Source organism: Psammomys obesus, unplaced genomic scaffold, assembly GCF_907164565.1.
Source record: "Psammomys obesus unplaced genomic scaffold, mPsaObe1.curated_primary_1811, whole genome shotgun sequence".
NCBI classification, from domain to species: domain Eukaryota; kingdom Metazoa; phylum Chordata; class Mammalia; order Rodentia; family Muridae; genus Psammomys; species Psammomys obesus.
In genome coordinates this window covers 251,033-268,429 of record NW_026596158.1, presented here as the reverse complement: position 1 = coordinate 268,429, position 17,397 = coordinate 251,033, and the positions used below count along the sequence as shown (strand labels likewise).

The following is a 17,397-nucleotide window of genomic DNA, read 5'->3' as shown; positions in this document are numbered from 1 at the left end:
GCCAGATGGGGCAACAAGAGGAAACCACACAGGCTAGAGCTGTAACAGGAAAGAGACCAGTAAGAGCCCCGAGGAGCTTAATGAGTCAGGGCTGCTGGCGAGGCCGGTGCCTGCTGGCCCTGATACCTAAGTCCGTCTTCGTCTCCGTGGCCTCTCAAAAGGCCAGAAAGGTGATAGGCAGGAGTTTTAAAAGGAGCCATCAAGGTTCTAGAGAGATGGCTCAGTGGCTCAGAGTGCTGACTGCTTTTCCAGAGGACCCAAGTTTGGTTCCCAGCACCCATGTAGGGCAGCTCACAGCTCCCTGTACCTCAGCTCCAGGGGATCTAACACTCTCCTTCCCCCCCAAGGGCAGCCATACACACATGGCATCCATTCACACAAACACAACTGACAAGAAGGAGTGCTCAGGGTTGAGTATGGCTATCTTCTGTAATCTTAACACGCGGGAGGTGGGAGCAGGAGGGTCAGTCAGTGAGCTTGGGGCCAGCCTGGGCTACGCTGTCTTTAAAAAGGGAGATGTGTGATCCTCCTAGAGATAACCCAAAGGACAGAATTGCAAAGGCTTAAGACAGCCAACTGCAGGATAGCTGAGGTGAGGTAAATGGTCCCAGAAAGGTTCCCTGGGGTTGCATCTCTCAGTATTGGAGGTCATCAGGGAGGATTTTATCTTGGGTGCACTGGAGTGGAGTTGGGGGGCCACAACAGGACTTTGAGCTAAAGAGAATGACTATGATGTATAACAAATATGCCCTTATTGGAGCTTGGGAGATGGTTCAGTGGGGAAGAGGGTTGCTGTTCAAACCTGAGGCTATGATTTGGATCCCAGTATCCACAGTAAAAACAAAAACAAAGCAGACAAACAAAAACTACCAGGATGGCTGCCTGGATTATATCCCTGACTGTAGGATAAAGAGAGACAGGAGGTTCACAGGCGCGTGCTGGGAACGAAGCTCCAGGTCAGCGGACGCCCCGTCTGGAGGGAACTAAGCTGGAGGGAAGCAGCAGGGCACTTAGATCCCCTGGTGCCTGGACACGTGTGCACAGGGCGCCCCCAGCACACAGAGTCCCAGAACCGCACAAATAAGATGCCTTGTTGGCTCTTTGTTACTGTTTTGGTTATTTATTTCTATGTTTATTTATCTATTTATTGTTTGGTTTTTGAAGACAGGGTTTCTCTGTGTAGCCCTGGCTGCCCTGGAACTTGCTCTGTAGGCCAGGCTGGCCTCGAACTCACAGAGATCCACCCGCCTCTGCCTTCTGAGTGCTGGGATTAAAGGCGTGCGCCACCCCAGCCCATCTAGATTTATTTTATTTTTATTTTATGTCTGCTTGCCACATGCATATATGTGTACAGCACGGCCACCTTGTGCTCCAGCAAGGCTAGAGGAGGGTGATGTGTCCCCTGAAACCAGAATCACATGCTTGTGAGCCTTCATGGGGGAGCCTGGTCCTCTGGAAGGGCAGCCAGTGCTCTTAATTACAGATCCATCTTTCCAGTTCCTAAATTAGGTTTTAAGTTTTATTTTTTGAGGCAGGGTCTCTCTGTGTAGTCCTGGCACTCTCTATGTGTACAGGTTAGCCTAAAACTCACAGAGACCTTCCTACCTCTGTCTCCCAAGTGCTGGGGCTAAAGGGGTGACCCACCACTCTGCCCCCATTACATCATATTTGTGTGTGTGTGTATTCATGAGTATGTGTGTGGTCACGCATGTACTGTGCCTTGGGTGTGGAGGTAGAGGTAGAGGACTCTTCCTGAGTCAGCACTCTTCTTCCACTGTGCCGGTCCTGAATGTTGATGGCCACCACGCTCCAGTGTCCCTTTGCCCATTGGGCCCTCTTGCTTGCCCAGAAAAACTTATCTCATGGCTTTTGTGAAAATGAAGTAAGTTGGTGCGTGAAAACCGATTAGCACAGGGCTTGGTGAGCGTCAGGACTCTGCGAGCTCCTGCTCACTCAGTACTACTCTCCATTTGCTGTGTTTGTCGCTGCTTGGGGCCGCGGAGGTGGGGTTGGTTATTGCCTCTATTAAGTGAATAAATCCACAGAAGCGCTTAAAACTGTCCCCAATCCTGACTGCCAGTATTACCCTGGTAACAGAAGAGGAAGGTGAAGCTAGGGGGTCAGTGTGGTTGAGATGCTCCTCCACATCCGGGCCTGTCCTGCTTCTTCCGCCAGGAGGAGATGAACGGCTGGCTGGAGGCTGTGGCGAGCTCAGTGGCAGAACACGCGGAGATTGCCCGCTGGGGCCAGACACTACCTACCACGTCATCCACAGACGAGGGAAACCCCAAGCGTGAGGGCGGGGAACGCAGGGCCAGCGGGCGCCGGAAGTGATCCCAGGTACCCTCCCCCCGTTGGAATCTGACGAGTCTCCTTGCCCCTCCTCTCCACACCGTGGACACAAAGACAGCTTCTCATCCGCAAGGGCAGGAATGGCTGCGGATGTGCCACGGTGGGCCCTGGAATGGAAGGGACTTCTCCTGCACTCCAAGAGCTGGTGGTAGGGGGTTGCCGTCCCTATAGCCATATCTCGGTCCCTTCCCGCTCGCCAACCACCCCAGGTGCTGGGGCTCCGTTCTTTTTATGCAATAACTGAGCTTGGTGGGGACGGGCGGGGAGCAAGTTGAGCCACGCCCCTGCCCAGTCTTCAGATCCTGCCCGAGAAGCTGGAGTGGCGAGGGATCTGGGAGCTGGTGATACCTGTTGACCTCCTCTCCGCCCTAAGGATGGACACGGGGGCGCTGGTGAGGTCCCCTGGACCATCCAGGGTGCTAGGGGGTGGGGAGGGGACATACTCCCTCCCCGCCTTTACCTCACTTCCAATGCTGCCTTGATCGGTCTGGGAAGAGGGAGCGAAGGGGCCCTTAGCCCCTGCACTCCACCATCTCAGAGCCATGCGGTTAATTCCTGACTTAGTTTATTTTTGCAAAAACGTAGACCTCCCTCTCCTTCCCCCGCCCCGCATCCGCGAAGGCTTTTAATAGGAGGGGAGTCAAAGTTCAAAACTGTCTTCCTCTCTCCTCTCCCATCCAGCTGTAAATGCCACTTCCCGAGGGGAGGGGGGTGGGGAAGCCCTCCCCCTGCATGCTTCTGGCTGGAGCACCTCCCTGGGAGCGTGTGTGTTGAGGGATCAGGGTTACAAGCAGCCCCAGTGGCTGCCCGGAGCCACCGCCGGGGCCGGGGGTGCGAGGCGGTGTGGCAGGCGCACACTTTATGTACCTATAATAAACCCTTTGGCTTTGACGGTCTACGCTGGTTTGTTCGCGTATCTGAGACAGGTTTGGAGGGTGGGCTGTTGTGGGGACGAGGCTGCGAAGACCATCTCCTGGACTCTCGATACACTACACATTGGTCAGTAGGTTCCTTAACGAGTCACTTGGAAGTTACACCCAACTGTGGAAACCCTAGGAAAGGGGGGAGTTACTAAACTACCCCAAAGGATCCCCCAAGGTGCGCCCCGTCGGGGCCGGGAAAAGACCGCCCGGCCTTAAAGAGTCAGAGAACGTAATGTGACGAGCGAGCTCTCTGTCCAATCGTCGAAGGAGCCAGGAGTCTCTAGACCAATGAGCAAGCGGCAGGGGCGGGGTTTGTGCGTACCCGGAAGTGGGTGCCAGCCGGCAGGCTCGCCGGGGGGCCATGGCTGCGGCGGCGCCTGCTGCGGAGCGGGTCCCGGGTCGGGGAGCTCCCGGGGAAGTGATCCATCTGAACGTGGGGGGCAAGCGGTGAGTTGTGGGAGACCCCTGAGGCTCCATCCTCCGGGACCGAGGCGGGATACCCGCCTCCTCTCGGGGTGGGGGTGTAATCCCTGTCCATCAAGAGTTGCTCCGCCCCATGCTGGAGGCTTGGCCCCGGGATAAAAATGCCAAAGAACGCGTGGATCACGCGCGAGCAGGCAGCGGCCCTCACCTCTCCTCTCCTCACTGCCCAGGTTCAGCACCTCTCGCCAGACGCTTACCTGGATCCCAGACTCCTTCTTCTCCAGGTGATGAGGAGAGCCAGTTCGGGGCGAGGGAGGAGGGGGTGAAAGGAGAGAGTGTGGGGAGACCTATTTCGACCCTTAACCCCCTCAGCAACTCCGCTCATGACCCCTCCTCTATTTCCCCTTCCTGTAGTCTCTTGAGCGGACGCATCTCAACTCTGAAAGATGAGACGGGAGCTGTGAGTAGGGCAAGATCAAAAATGGGACGCCCGGTGGGAGGAGGGGCGACAGGACCTGCGACTTACCCCCGGTTTCTGCCGTGCCCCCTCACCCATCATGCAGATCTTCATCGACAGGGACCCCACCGTCTTTGCCCCCATCCTCAACTTCCTGCGGACCAAAGAGTTAGACCCCAGGTTGGTGCGGGTGAAGGGGTGAGTCCCGCCTCCTTCTCGGGATGTCCATTTGTTCCATTCTGAGAATTATCCAGTCTTGATCGTGCTCTACAGCCTCCTCCATAGATAAGCACCCATTTTCTTCCCTAGATTTTCTAAAGTGGTTTATGTAACTGTTTGCTTGGAGCGGGGCCTTGCTCTGCATCCCTGGCTGCCTGGCCCTCTCAATGCGGACCAGGCTGGCCTCAAACTTACTTTTACCCGCCTCTCATGTTCCGGAGTGGCAGTACCCCGCTCTCAACCTCCCTTAAGCCTGTAGCGGCTGGTTAGGCTTCAGTATTCTCTGTGCAGTTTCAAAAGCTTTCTCCTGAGAATGTGCTGCCCACCCCTACGCCCCAGACTTTTATACCCTGGTCTCTTCTGTTACCCAGGGGCGTCCATGGCTCCAGCCTCCTCCACGAAGCCCAGTTCTATGGGCTCACTCCACTGGGTAAGTGGGAGTGGCCCCAGGCGTTATCCTCAGTCGCTTCCTGTGCATTCTCTACGTCTTTGACTCCTCCAGTCAGAGAGACTGTTGGATTAGAGCTATGAGCACTGGATTTGGGTCTGGCTATGACGGGGTGGTGGTTTTCTGGAAAAATAGATGAGGGAAACAGGGGTCGGCCTTAGTTTCCTTTCAGGTTAAAGTTTTGAGTCTTTCCCTTTTAGTTCGTCGCCTTCAGGTAAGGGAAGAATTGGATCGATCTTCCTGTGGAAATGTCCTCTTCAACGGTTATCTACCTCCTCCAGGTGGGCACTCCCTGTTGATGGTAGGGAGGGGGAGATTGGGTTAAAGACTACATTTCCCATAAGGCTAAGGTACCGGTACTGGGCGCCCTGAGGTGCAATGGGAGTTGTAGTTCTTTATTAGATACCTGGAAAGGAAATAGGAAATAGCATTTTCCATGAAGCTGTGCAACAGCCACGAAGAGCTCTGAAGCATGCACCGGAGATTGGTGGGAGTTGTAGTCTGAGTTGTCTTAAGTTTCACCCATTTTTCAGAAGAACAAAACAAAACGCTTAAAATGCTAACTTTATGCCACAAACAAAATGAAAACGGGAACGGAGCAGCTGGGCGTGGTGACACCTGCCTTCAATTCCAGCACTCAGGACGCTGAGGCAGGCAGATCTGTGAGTTGGATACCAGCTTGAGTTACATATCCAGTTCTAGGACAGTCAGGATTACATTAGGAAACCATGTATAAGTCTGCACCCAGGGTTTTGTGCATTTGAGGCAGGTGCTTTTGCCCAGAGCCACACCCCCAAATCCTGACTGGTGAATTTTTGGCAAGGGTTCTACTTCTGAATCATGCTCACATCCCTTCCCCAGTAAAGCCTAGGAATGTGCTCTACAGCTGAGCCCATCTCTATATTTACTTAAAAGAAATAATTACTATGTTTATTTGTTTATTGGGTTTTTGAGACAGGGTTTCTCTGTGTAGCCCTGGCTATCCTGGAACTTGCTCTGTAGACCAGGCTAGCCTTGAACTCAGAGATCTGCCTGCCTCTGCTGGCATTGAAGGCGTGTGCCACCACGGCCTGGCCCATGTATTATTGGGCATACAGGGAGAGGTGCCCGTGTCTGGAGGTCAGAGGACAACTTGCAGGAATAGATTGTCTTCTTCCACCACTCGGGCTCAGGATCAAAATCAGGACTGCTGGGCTTGGAGGCAATCACCTTCACCGAGACATCTCTACCCTCTGCCTTTTTTTTTTTTTTTTTTGATACATTTTCAATGAGATGTTCAGTCTGGCCCTGAGCTTGCAAATAGCTGGGATTTAATCCAGAAGCAGAAAGACACACATGGTATACACTCACTTATAAGTGGATATTAATCATATAATAGCCATACTAAAATATACAGACCTGAAGAAGCTAAACAATAAGAAGGACCCTAGGGAGGATGCTTAAATCTCATTCAGAATGGCAAAGAGGTTAGACCAGAAGCAATGGAAGAGGAAACAGGATGGGAGCCTACTACAGGGTCCTCTGAAAGGCTCTACCCAACAGAGGATAGAAGCCAAACCTTGGGCAGAGCACAGGGAGTCTTATGGAAGAAGGGGGAAGACAGAAGGACACAGAGGGGACAGGAGCCCTACAAGGAGGCCAACAGAGCTAAAAAAAAAAAAAAAAAAAAAAAAAAAAAAAATCTGAGCACAGGGGGTCCTGCAGAGACTGATCCACCAACCTAGGAACATGCATGGAGAGGACCTAGACCCCTGCTCAGATGTAGCCGGTTGGCAGCTCAGTCTCCATGGGGTTTGCTGAGTAAGGCAGTCCTGATGAGACTTAACAAGCTAGGGGCAGATGGCAAGGGAGAAGAACTCCTCCTTTCAGTGGACTTGGGGAAGGGGATGGGGAAAGAGAGAAGGGGGTGGGACCAGGAGGAGTTGAGAGAGTGGGCTACAATTGGGATATAAAGTGAATAAATTGTAAAAAGAACAAATAGCTGGGATTACAGACCTGCCTACCAGTCCCGGATAAAATTAGCAAACACTCAAAAGCCATCAATAATATCATTGCAGCAGTGACCTGGGTCTTTCTCTGTCATGGGCTTCTGGGTCATTAAAGGTCATATCCCAGCACCACGGAGCACCTTCCCCAGGACGCCACGCCCCACAGTGGGGATTGGTCTAAGTGTCCATAGGCTGCCCACCATGACTTTAATTATGGTGACTGCCGCCTCCTCTACCTGTAGTGTTCCCAGCGAAGCGGCGGAACCGGCACAGCCTAGTGGGACCCCAGCAAGTAGGGGGACGCCCAGCCCCTGTTCGGCGGAGCAACACGATGCCCCCAAACCTGGGTAACGCGGGGCTGCTGGGCCGGATGCTGGACGAGAGAGCCCCTCCACCCGCATCAGGTACATGTCTGTCTTTTGTGTGTGTGCTGCACTTGGGGCTCAGCCACTGTCTCCCTAGTCTCTTTTGTTTTTCTGTTCTGAGACAGGGTCTCTCTCACTCAGGCCCGGGCTGGCCTGGTGCTTGGAGCAATCCAGTCCTCTTACCTCCGCCTCCCAAGGGCTGGAATTAGGAGGATGAGCACATGTGCGCCCTCAAGCCCTCGTATTTATCTGATGATCTATTTTTAATTCTCATTAGTGTGTGCACGTGTGCGCGTGTGTGTGAACGCATAGCAGCACCTTTGTGGAGGTCAGAGGGCACCAAGGAGGTTTTGGAGATTGGGCTTGGTTGTCGGCAGCGTGCCAGACTTCCTTTATGATGAACCGGCCTCACTGCCTCCAGCTTCTCTTTAACTGATGTCTGGAGACAGGGCCTCACTAAGTTCCCCAGATCGGCCTTGAACTTGTGTTCTTTCTGTCTCAACCTCCACACTACCTGAGATTACAGGCCTCCACCACCAGATATAGCTTCCATTTCTGTCCTTTAGGTCAGGGCGAGTGGGCCCCTGTGACCCTGCTCTGGTTCTCCTCTCTTACCCCCAAGGCCAACCGGAGGAGCCAGGGATGGTCCGCCTGGTGTGTGGTCACCACAACTGGATTGCTGTGGCCTATACCCACTTCCTCGTCTGTTACAGGTGCCGAGGGTGGGGATGAGCTTGCGGGGGCTCTGGCCCTGTGGCTAGGATGGCTCTGAGGTGGAGGTTTCTGATGTCTCCCAATCCCACAGGCTGAAGGAAGCCTCCGGCTGGCAGCTGGCTTTCTCCAGCCCTCGCCTGGACTGGCCCATTGAGCGTCTGGCTCTCACAGCTCGGGTGGGTGGCGGTGCTCTGGGGGAGCACGACAAGATGGTGGCTGCGGCCACAGGCAGTGAGATCCTTCTGTGGGCTCTGCAGGTGCAAGGCGGAGGCAACGAGATAGGTATGCCCTGTGGACTTTTCTGGAACCCTGTAGGATCCTGTAACCTGTTAAAACCACGCAGCCCATGAAACTCAGAAACCCATATAAGGAGAAGGATTCTGTGGCCCAGTCAGGCTCTTTGCCCTGTGAGACAATGTTCCAGACCTTCCAATCCCCCATGCTTCATTGTTTCATTTTGCCTTAGGCAGGGTTTTACCATGTAGCCCAAGCCAACCTTGAATTCCAGTTATTTCTGTCCTCAATCCTGAATGCTGGAGCAGAGCCACAGCAAGAGCCACCATGCCCAGTTAACACACTGATTATATTTTATCTTTATTATATGTTCATTTATGTGTCTGGAGAGAGGGGATCATGCATGAAATCCTGGATCTGACCCCAGCACCATCTAAACTGAGTATTGTGGTACAGAGCTGTAATCCAGCACACAGAAGGTGGCAATCCGGCCTGGGCTATATGAGACCCTGAATCAAAACAACAACACTCAGCCCTCGGCTGCCATGTTTCAGTGGAAGGGTGTAGGCCCTTTTGGAAACCTCAGCCTTTTAGAATTCAGCTACCGTCAGACTCCCACACCCGTCAGATAGTCCCTGTAATTCCTAGAATCCCCTTTGCCCCGGGGATCCCATGGCCTTCGGGGCTCTTGCTGCCCCACTCCCTGCCCTGCGGTGGGCTTCTAGCTCCTGCTGAGCCCTCCTTGCTGCTGCAGGCGTCTTCCACCTGGGCGTGCCGGTGGAGGCCTTGTTCTTCGTTGGGAACCAGCTCATTGCCACAAGCCACACGGGGCGCATCGGAGTGTGGAACGCGGTGACCAAGCACTGGCAGGTGAGTTCAGGTCAAGGGTCTAGACTATGCAGCCCAGGTTTCACCCCACCTAGGGAAAGAGCCAGAGAACCCTACAGTGGGTGTGAGATGAAAGTCTGAGGATCATGTGGGAAGCCTTCCTGGAGGAGTGGCTGGGTTTGGAGGAGAGTGGGGAGGGTTCTTCAAGCGCTGGGCTGGAGAGTGGGTGTAGGGTGGCGTAGGAAATGGGAGAAACGTACTGTGCTCATCACTCTACCCAGCCCAGGCCACATCTAAAGCATGGAGGGAAAGCGAGGAACCTTATTGTATTTCTCTTAAAAAAGTATATTGGGAGAAAGACAGAGGCCCAGAAAGAAGCACGGAGAGAGAGAAATAAGAAAAAACAGTGAAGGTGAGGGACACAGAAACACACACACACACACACACACACACAGAATAAAAATAGCAAAGGCTGTAACTTAATGGTAGAGCCCCTGTCTAGAATCCCCCAGTGAGGAGCTGAAGGGGGGCAGCTCAGTGCTAAAGTGCTTGATTAGCAGGGAGGAGGCTGCACAGACATGCACACACACACACACACACACACACGTGCACACCTACAATACCAGGACATGGGAATAGGCTCATCAGCCCTTCAAGGGCAGTGTGGGCTATTTGGCAAATTCAGTATCAACCTGAGCTAGACGGGGCTACGGGGCTGGAGAGATGGCTCGGCATTGGGAGCGCGCACGGCTCCTTCCAAGGTTGCAGGCTTCTTTCCCAGCGCCCACATCACACCGCCTGTGCCTGCAGCTCCAGGGGCTGTGGCACCTCTGGCCTCTGTGAACACCCACATCCATGTGCACACTCATGGTCTTAGAAAACAGTTTTTAAGAATTTAGGAAGACAGAGAAGAGGGCCAAGGAACAACCAATCTAAGATAGAGAGGAAGGCGCAAAGGCACGTTACAGGGAAAGCCAGCGATGTTTCACCGAGCGGCAAGGCAGGAAGGGATAGGCCCAAGCCAGGTGGCCTGGCCGGGCAGACTCACAGGAATGTCACAGGGATGCCAGGCGGGTCCCATGCCACTGCTCGTTCCTGCCCCAGGTCCAGGAGGTCCAGCCCATCACCAGTTATGACGCAGCCGGCTCCTTCCTCCTCCTGGGCTGCAGTAATGGCTCCATCTATTACGTAGGTGAGCAGCGCCCCGCCCCCTGCAGTCTAAGTGGGGGTAGGCTGGAGCAGGAGCCCCACACCAACCCGCTCCACCCCTGCCTGCCCACCTAGATGTGCAGAAGTTCCCCTTACGGATGAAGGACAATGACCTCCTTGTCAGTGAGCTCTACCGAGACCCGGCAGAGGATGGGGTCACCGCCCTCAGTGTCTACCTCACGCCCAAGACCAGTAAGCTGTGATGAGCTCCTACCCCGCTGTCACCAGCCAGCCGAAGCCCTGGCCTGCAGCCTCTGCAGCCTCTACCCCGCTGTCACCAGCCAGCTGCAGCCCTCGCCTGCATCTGTGTCCCTGCTTGCACGGCGGGTGGGATTCCTCATGAAGGGGCCACATGGGTTCTCATTTCCTTCAGCAGGTGGTTTAGTTTTGTTTAGCTTTCTTTTAGGTGCTGGGCTGCTGCTGGCCACTGTTAGGTAACTTTTTTGACTTTCCCCTGTGCCATCAGGACATGACATTTGCATAATTCATAAACCCCGGATTCACTCCAGATAGCACACAAATCCATGCTCAAGGATCCTTGATTTTTTTCTCTCTTTCTGGGAAGCCCAGACTAGCGTCTAACGTCAGAACCCCTCATCCTTCTGCTTTAGCCTCCCAAGTGCTGGGGTCACAGGCCAGCCCCTCGGTTCTTCTCCGTCCCCTAGATTTAATGTCCGTCCACGTTCCTATGCGGGCCACCAGTGCGTTGCCTGCACAACTTTCTGATGCCGTATTTTACCCACCTGTGTTCCTTACGATGGTCTGCTTAGTTCCCGGGAACCTCTCCAGCACTTGGGAGACAGAGGCAGGGGGATCTCGGTGAGTTTGAAGCCAGCCTGGTTTAAACAGCAAATTCCAGGCCAGCCAGGGCTACATAGTGATACCCTGACTCAAATAAAATAAAATAACTAAAAATAAAACTTTTCTGAGAATCTCAAAGTGAAAAGTTTGTCGGTGAGCTGGCAGTGGTGGCACACACCCTTAGTCCCAGTACTTGGGAACCAGAGGCAGGCGGATCTGTGAGGCTGAGGCCAGCCTGGTCCACAGAGCTGGTTCCAGGACAGCCAGGGCTACACAGAGAAACCCTGTCTCAAAGAAACTAGAAAAAAGAGAGAGCGAGAGAAAGAAAGGACCAAAAAATAAAATAAAAAAAGGAAAGAAAGAAGTTTGTCCGTGGAGTCCCGAGACACTGGGATGTTTCTTAGTCTCTGTTTATATGTCATTCTGGAATGTTAAAAGAGATTTGTTTTTAGTGACTATGAGTGTTTGGCTGCATGTGGGTAAGTATGACATGTACATGTTCGGAGCCCAAAGAGTCTAAAAGAGGGGATCAGATCCCCTGGAACTGGAGTTCCAGACAGCTGTGGGCTGCCGTGGGTGCTGGGATGGAACCCCAGTGCTCTGGAGAGCAGCCAGCGCTCTTAGCCAAGGAGCCATGGCTCCAGCCCAGCCTGCTTCTTCTCGGTCTTATTCTCTGTGTGTGTGTCTGTCTCTCTCTCTCCTCCAGTTTTCTTTCCTCCTCTCCCCTCTCTGCCCTGGTTCTGTTTCCATGTCAGCCCTTCTCTTTACTCCTAGGTGACAGCGGGAACTGGATCGAGATTGCGTACGGCACCAGCTCAGGGGTGGTGCGGGTCATCGTGCAGCACCCTGAGACAGTGGGCTCAGGGCCGCAGCTCTTCCAGACCTTTAGTGTGCACCGCAGCCCTGTCACCAAGATCATGCTCTCCGAGAAACACCTCATCTCAGGTGGGTCCCTCTGCCAGAGAGCCAGCTTTGAGAGCGGGAAGCGGGGGAGGGACAGCTCCGTGGGAGTGTACCGGAGAACCCGTGAGGGTCATCAGGAAGTGGAGGAAGACCGTAGCCAGCGCAGTGACTCATGCCTGGAGCCCAGTGCTCGTAGGCTGAGGCAGGAGATTCACCTCCAGTTCAAGGCCAGCCTGGGCCTTATGTGGAAATGTGCGCTTGCTTAGCATAGCGCCAGAGAAGTACTAAGTGTGAATCCTATCACCAGACCTGTAACCCTAGCACTCTGGGGGGTGGAAGACCCAGCAGGGTCAGAAGTTTAAGGTCATTTTCATCTGCTAGTGAGTTTGAAGCCAACCTGGGGTAGATGAGAGCCTGCCTCTAAAATATAAAAATAAAAAAGTTTACAGTAAGGGAAAAGTTAACATATATTTAGGAGGTGGGGGTTAAGAAAGTAACCAATTCATTAGGCATTTATTGAGCATCTACTGTGTAACAGGCTTAGGGTGTAGTGGTAGATACCAGGACAGATCCCTTCCCTGTGTCCGAGGGGACTGATTTTCTAGTTGAAACTGCAAGTGATAGAGAAGTAACTAAGGATGCAGGGTGAGGCATGAGTCAGCAGCAGAATGCTGCCCCAGGTGCCGGGTGCCCTCGCTTCAGTGCCCAGCGCAACAAAACAGGGTAAATAAGCAGAGGTAACCAGGCCTGGTAATGCATACCTGTAAACCCAGAGCCAAGAAGGGGTGACGGGTGTCCAGCTAGGTGAGCCTCAGGTTCAGAGGGAGACCCTGTCTCCAATTACAAGTTGGAAGGGACTGGAGAGATGGCTCAGCAGTTAACAGCAGTGACTGCCCTTCCAGAGGTCCCAGGTTCGACTCCCAGCACATACATGGTAGGTAACACACAAAGGCTCAGGTCCCTGGCCAGCCACCCTAGCATAATGGGTGATCCCTGTATGCCCATAATAGAAAAACTCTGTCTTAAAAACGAGATGGAGGAACTGGAGAGATGGCTCAGTGGTTAGGAGCACTAGCTGTTCTTCCAGAGGGCTGAGGTTCAGTTCCCAGCGCCCACATGGTGGCTCATAGCTGTCTGTAACTCCAGTTTCCAAGGATCTGGCATTTTCTTCTGGCCTTCATATGAACCCTTGTACATCTACAGTCTCACAGATGGGGCAGAAAGCTCAGAGGTAGAGCAGGTGCCCAGCTGTGGAAGGCCGTTGAGTTGATCCTTACCTCATGATAGGAAGATAGATAGATAGATGGATAGATAGATAGATAGATAGATAGATAGATAGATAGATAGATAGATGGATAGATAGATGGATAGATAGATGGATGGATGGATGGATAGACAGACAGACAGACAGACAGACAGACAGACAGACAGACAGATAGATAGATAGATAGATAGATAGATAGATAGACAGACAGATATAAAACAAAACACCACTGAGTAGTATTGAAGGCCATGAATAAGAGCGAGACTCTTGCTGGCTCTGGTGACACACACCTTTCATCGCAGCACTCAGGAGGCAGAGGTGAGCAGATCTCTGTGAGTTGGAGGCCAGCCTGGTCTACCTAGAGAGTTCCAGGATAGTAAGGGGTATGTAAAGATCCCATCTCAAAACAAAGCCAAAGACATTTAAAAAACATGCGTATGTGTGTGCAGGTGCCTGCAGAGGGTAGAAGAATTGTCAGTCTCCCTGGAGACGGGGTTATAGGTGGCTGGGAGCCGCAGACATGGCTGCTGGCACTGAGCCCATCCTCCACAAGAATAGCAAGGGCCCTGAACCACTGAGCTGTCCCTCCAGCTACCTCCACCTTGGTTTTTGTGTTTGTCTGCTTTAATTTTATGTGCGTTGGCGTTTTGGCTGCATGTGTGTCTATGTGGGGGCATTGGATCCTCTGAAACTGGAGTTACAGACAGTTGTTAGCCAACATGTGGGGGCTGGGAATTGAACCTGGGTCCTCTCCAAGGGCAGCCAGTGCTCTCAGCTGCTCAGCCATCTCGCCAGTCCCTCTATCTTATTTTTCAAGACAATCTTTTACTTGGATCTGGGGATCACCCGTTATGCCAGGTGGGCTGGCCGGGGAGCCCTGGGGACCTCCACATCTCCAGCGCAGGGATTCCAAGCATGCACTTCCACACTGAGGTGCTCGCCTGACGAACACCAGCTGAGCCATTGCCCCAGTCTCTGGGGTCTTGTCGAGGTAGAGGTCTTGCTGCTAGCCCAGGCTATGGAGCAAGAATGAAAACTTTGGAGTCAGCCTTCCAAACCCTGGGACTACGGGTGTGCGCACGGGATTGCAGCTCTGCTTTCACATTTCTTTCTCAGAGTGTGAGGATGGTTGAGGAGGGCTGACTGGGACAAGCCTGTGGGAGGCCAAGGACCTTAGAGCAGAAATGAAGCATGGAGATCATCGAGGACAAGCTTTCCAGGCAGAGGGAACTGGCAGTGCAAACGAACCAGTGGGGAGGGTGGGATAAATGCAGAAGGGCATGGCCAGTGTCGAGGGGTGATGTCCTTGCTCTGGCTGAGTGTGGAAGAGGGACAGGACAGGAACAGGAAGCTCAGAAAGAGAGATGAGGAAAAAGGCTCCTAGGTGGGGTCATGCTCACAGCCTTCAGAGGCAGAGCCAACAGGATCTCTGGGCATCTGGAACTCCAGCTAAGAAAGCTCCTAAAATCCTCTGGACCTCTCTGAAAGGGCTCATGCTGGGGAATCCAGAGGTTAGAACTGTGGTGTCTTGGCCAGGCTGACTTTCGGCTGTCTCTCCACTCTTTTAGTCTGTGCCGACAACAACCACGTGAGGACATGGTCTGTGACCCGCTTTCGAGGCATGATCTCCACCCAACCTGGTTCCACCCCGCTGGCATCCTTCAAGATCCTGGCACTGGAGTCGGCTGACGGGCACGGAGGCTGCAGTGCTGGCAATGACATCGGTGCCTGCTGGTCCCTGGCCCTCAACTCCTTCCCACAGACCTTGCCTGGGCCGTGTGGGATCCCACTTGCCTGTATACATCTGCCTGCCCGTTTAGCTGCTCCGCTGCCCACCAGCCACAGCTGCCCCTCGGCCTCCCCCTGACCTCCGTTGACCTCTCTGCTCCCGCTGATTCCCACTGATCAGCACTGGTCAGGCTGCCTTCTTCCTCCTCGCCCCAACACTGTTGATCCTTGTGAACCCTGCCTCTCTCTGCCTCTGCTGTGTTGAGCGTGGCCTGGGGACAGGATCGAGGTCTGGAGTTGGCGATGGAGAAAGGCTGGTGCCACGGGGTCTGAAGGCCCTCTGGACCCCGGCTAGCCCTTACCCTGCCCCTGCCCACCCAGGTCCCTATGGTGAGCGCGATGACCAGCAGGTGTTCATCCAGAAGGTGGTGCCAAATGCCAGCCAGCTCTTCGTGCGCCTCTCCTCCACCGGGCAGCGGTGAGTGCTGTGTCACCACGAGGCGGGGCCAGAGAGGACCCAAACCTTGTCCACCCGAGGGACCTGCTCCTGAAGGAGCAGAGGCCACAGGGTCATGTGTGTGAGGACTCTGGAGACAGCCCAGGCAATGGGGTGGGAGGGGTGCAGGGGTGCTCGGGTGAGAAGGGGCACAGGCAAACGGTTGGAGAAGGTGTGGGTTGCACGCCGGGGTGAGGAGGAGGAGTGGATGGACACACAGGAGGCTGAGGCCTTGTTCTGACTGTGTGGGAAGCGGTGGCTGTGTAAGGGGATGGACAAGAGGTCAAGAGGCAGGGGTCAAAAACCAAGTGCCTGGTGGGAGACGAGGTGAGACAGTGATCTGAGAGATGCTGAGTGGCCCATACAAGGCGGCAGATGCTGCGAGACCAGCGGGGGATGTCAGAAGGAAGGGCCCTGAGGCCCCTGGGATATGTGAGTGTGGATGGGGCCAGAGTGTCTGAGATGTTGAAGCAAATCCAGATCGAAGATGCTGAGGCTGCAGCCTGGCCGGTAGAGTGGGTCAGCACAGCGCATGCGCAGCACACATGAAGCCTTGGGTTTGAAAATAAACCGTGTGATATCGGCCCGTAACCCCGACACTCAGGAGGCAAAGGCAGGAGGATCAGAAGTCTAAGCTCCTCCCCCGCCACCTGGCGCTTCGCAGGCCAGCCCGCACTACGTGAGACCCTGTCTCAAAACAAAGAAAATAAACCGGATGGGGATGGATAAGGATTGGGGGTGGCAGCGGAGCGACAGGACCTGGGGTGTAAGGAGAGGGACCAGGCCGAGTGACTCCTGACCCCCCGCCCCCCACAGGGTGTGTTCCGTGCGCTCAGTGGACGGCTCGCCCACGACTGCCTTCACGGTGCTGGAGTGTGAGGGCTCTATACGGCTGGGCTCCAGGCCCCGACGCTACCTGCTCACGGGCCAGGCCAACGGCAGCCTGGCCATGTGGGACCTGACCACGGCCATGGATGGCCTGGGCCAAGCCCCTGGTACTCCCTGCCCCACTTCAACCCTGTCCCAGGCCCCTGCCCTCTGGTCCCCGTTGGCCTTTCTTGCTCTCCAGCCCTTTCTGATTGCTTTTCCCCTTTCTCTCTCAGCCCCCGCCGCGCCCCGCCCGCACCCCTTCTCTCTCTGCATCCTTTCTTCTCTCCTGCCTCCAGCTGCTCTTTGCCTCCTCCAGCAGGTGGCCTGACCGAAGAAGAGCTGATGGGCCAGCTGGAGCAGTGTGAACTGGCCCCGCTGGCCTCCTCCCGGGGTGCTCTCCCCAGCCCCTCACCCAGGACCTCTCTTACCAGGTAGCCGCAGTTCTGCTTCCCTCTTTGTTCGATGGAAACAATACGGTGACACACGGTGACACGGGGGTGGGGGATGAGGGTGGGGGTGGGGGGCTCTGCCCTGTGAGCTGAGTGTCCCTCCCTCTCAGTCTCCACTCAGCCTCCAGCACCACCTCCCTGTGTGGCCACAGAGGGAGCCCCAGCCCACCACAGGCAGAGGCCCGGCAACGCCGCCCAGGGGCAGGAAGCTTTGTGGATAGGTGTCAGGAACTGGCGAGGAGCGCGCCTGAGCCCCGTCGGCCACCGACGCCAGCCCCTCGACCCTCCACCGGTCTTGGGACTCCCCTGACGTCTCCCAAGAACTCTCTTAACGAGACCTCCTTTTGAACCTAACTGCCACAGTGCCTTTATACAGACTGGTCCCAGGAGACTCAGAAGCTTCTGGTTGGAGACAGGACCTCCTTAGAGCGAGCGTTGTCCCTGGGGTCCCATCACCCTCCTTTCCTAAAAGCCAATGTCACCCTCCTTAATAAAGCCCTCACTGCCAACACGCTTTGTATTCTTGCTTTTTTTTTGGGGGGGGGGGTGTGGGGGAGTGACGGGTGATTGAGGGGTAGGGACCAATCAGGTTCTGAGCTTTAAATTCAGAAACATTGTACTGGGTGAGGCATGCAAATCTCAGAGTTCAAGGCCAGCCTGGTCTAGAGTGAGTTCCAGGACAGCTAGAGCTACGTAGAGAGACCAATAAGCTACTTATTGAGACAG

General features: G+C 54.4%; 2 protein-coding genes across 4 annotated transcripts in view; both read left to right on the top strand.

Annotated features, from left to right (window-relative positions):
* The window catches only part of Sptbn4 (spectrin beta, non-erythrocytic 4), a 90,380-nt gene extending 86,965 nt beyond the window's left edge, over positions 1 to 3,415 (top strand). For 2 of the 3 annotated variants that reach the window (XM_055595001.1, XM_055595002.1), the window contains one exon: positions 2,176 to 3,415. In XM_055595001.1, the coding sequence (XP_055450976.1) occupies positions 2,176 to 2,334 (159 nt within the window). In that variant the 3' untranslated portion in view covers positions 2,335 to 3,415. The remainder of the gene's footprint in view (positions 1 to 2,175) is intronic. The other variant, XM_055595000.1, reaches the window with a different exon arrangement.
* A 165-nt stretch (positions 3,416 to 3,580) lies between these two features.
* Positions 3,581 to 17,180, top strand: Shkbp1 (SH3KBP1 binding protein 1). The gene is made up of 18 exons (XM_055595006.1): positions 3,581 to 3,722; positions 3,929 to 3,982; positions 4,113 to 4,158; positions 4,262 to 4,335; positions 4,746 to 4,804; positions 5,023 to 5,103; positions 7,053 to 7,214; positions 7,798 to 7,888; positions 7,981 to 8,171; positions 8,878 to 8,993; positions 10,056 to 10,143; positions 10,236 to 10,352; positions 11,736 to 11,906; positions 14,697 to 14,852; positions 15,238 to 15,334; positions 16,169 to 16,347; positions 16,539 to 16,653; positions 16,782 to 17,180. The coding sequence occupies exons 1-18, from the start codon at positions 3,637 to 3,639 to the stop codon at positions 17,017 to 17,019; spliced, it is 2,121 nt and encodes a 706-aa protein (XP_055450981.1). The 5' UTR covers positions 3,581 to 3,636; the 3' UTR covers positions 17,020 to 17,180.
* Positions 17,181 to 17,397: the final 217 nt, after the last annotated feature.

Bases quoted from the DNA above. Each gene is read 5' to 3' on its own strand.
- Shkbp1 (XM_055595006.1), top strand. From the start codon at position 3,637: ATGGCTGCGGCGGCGCCTGCTGCGGAGCGGGTCCCGGGTCGGGGAGCT. The intron at 5,104-7,052 runs GTGGGCACTCCC...CTCTACCTGTAG, and splicing joins CGGTTATCTACCTCCTCCAG to TGTTCCCAGCGAAGCGGCGG. The intron at 7,889-7,980 runs GTGCCGAGGGTG...CCAATCCCACAG, and splicing joins CACTTCCTCGTCTGTTACAG to GCTGAAGGAAGCCTCCGGCT.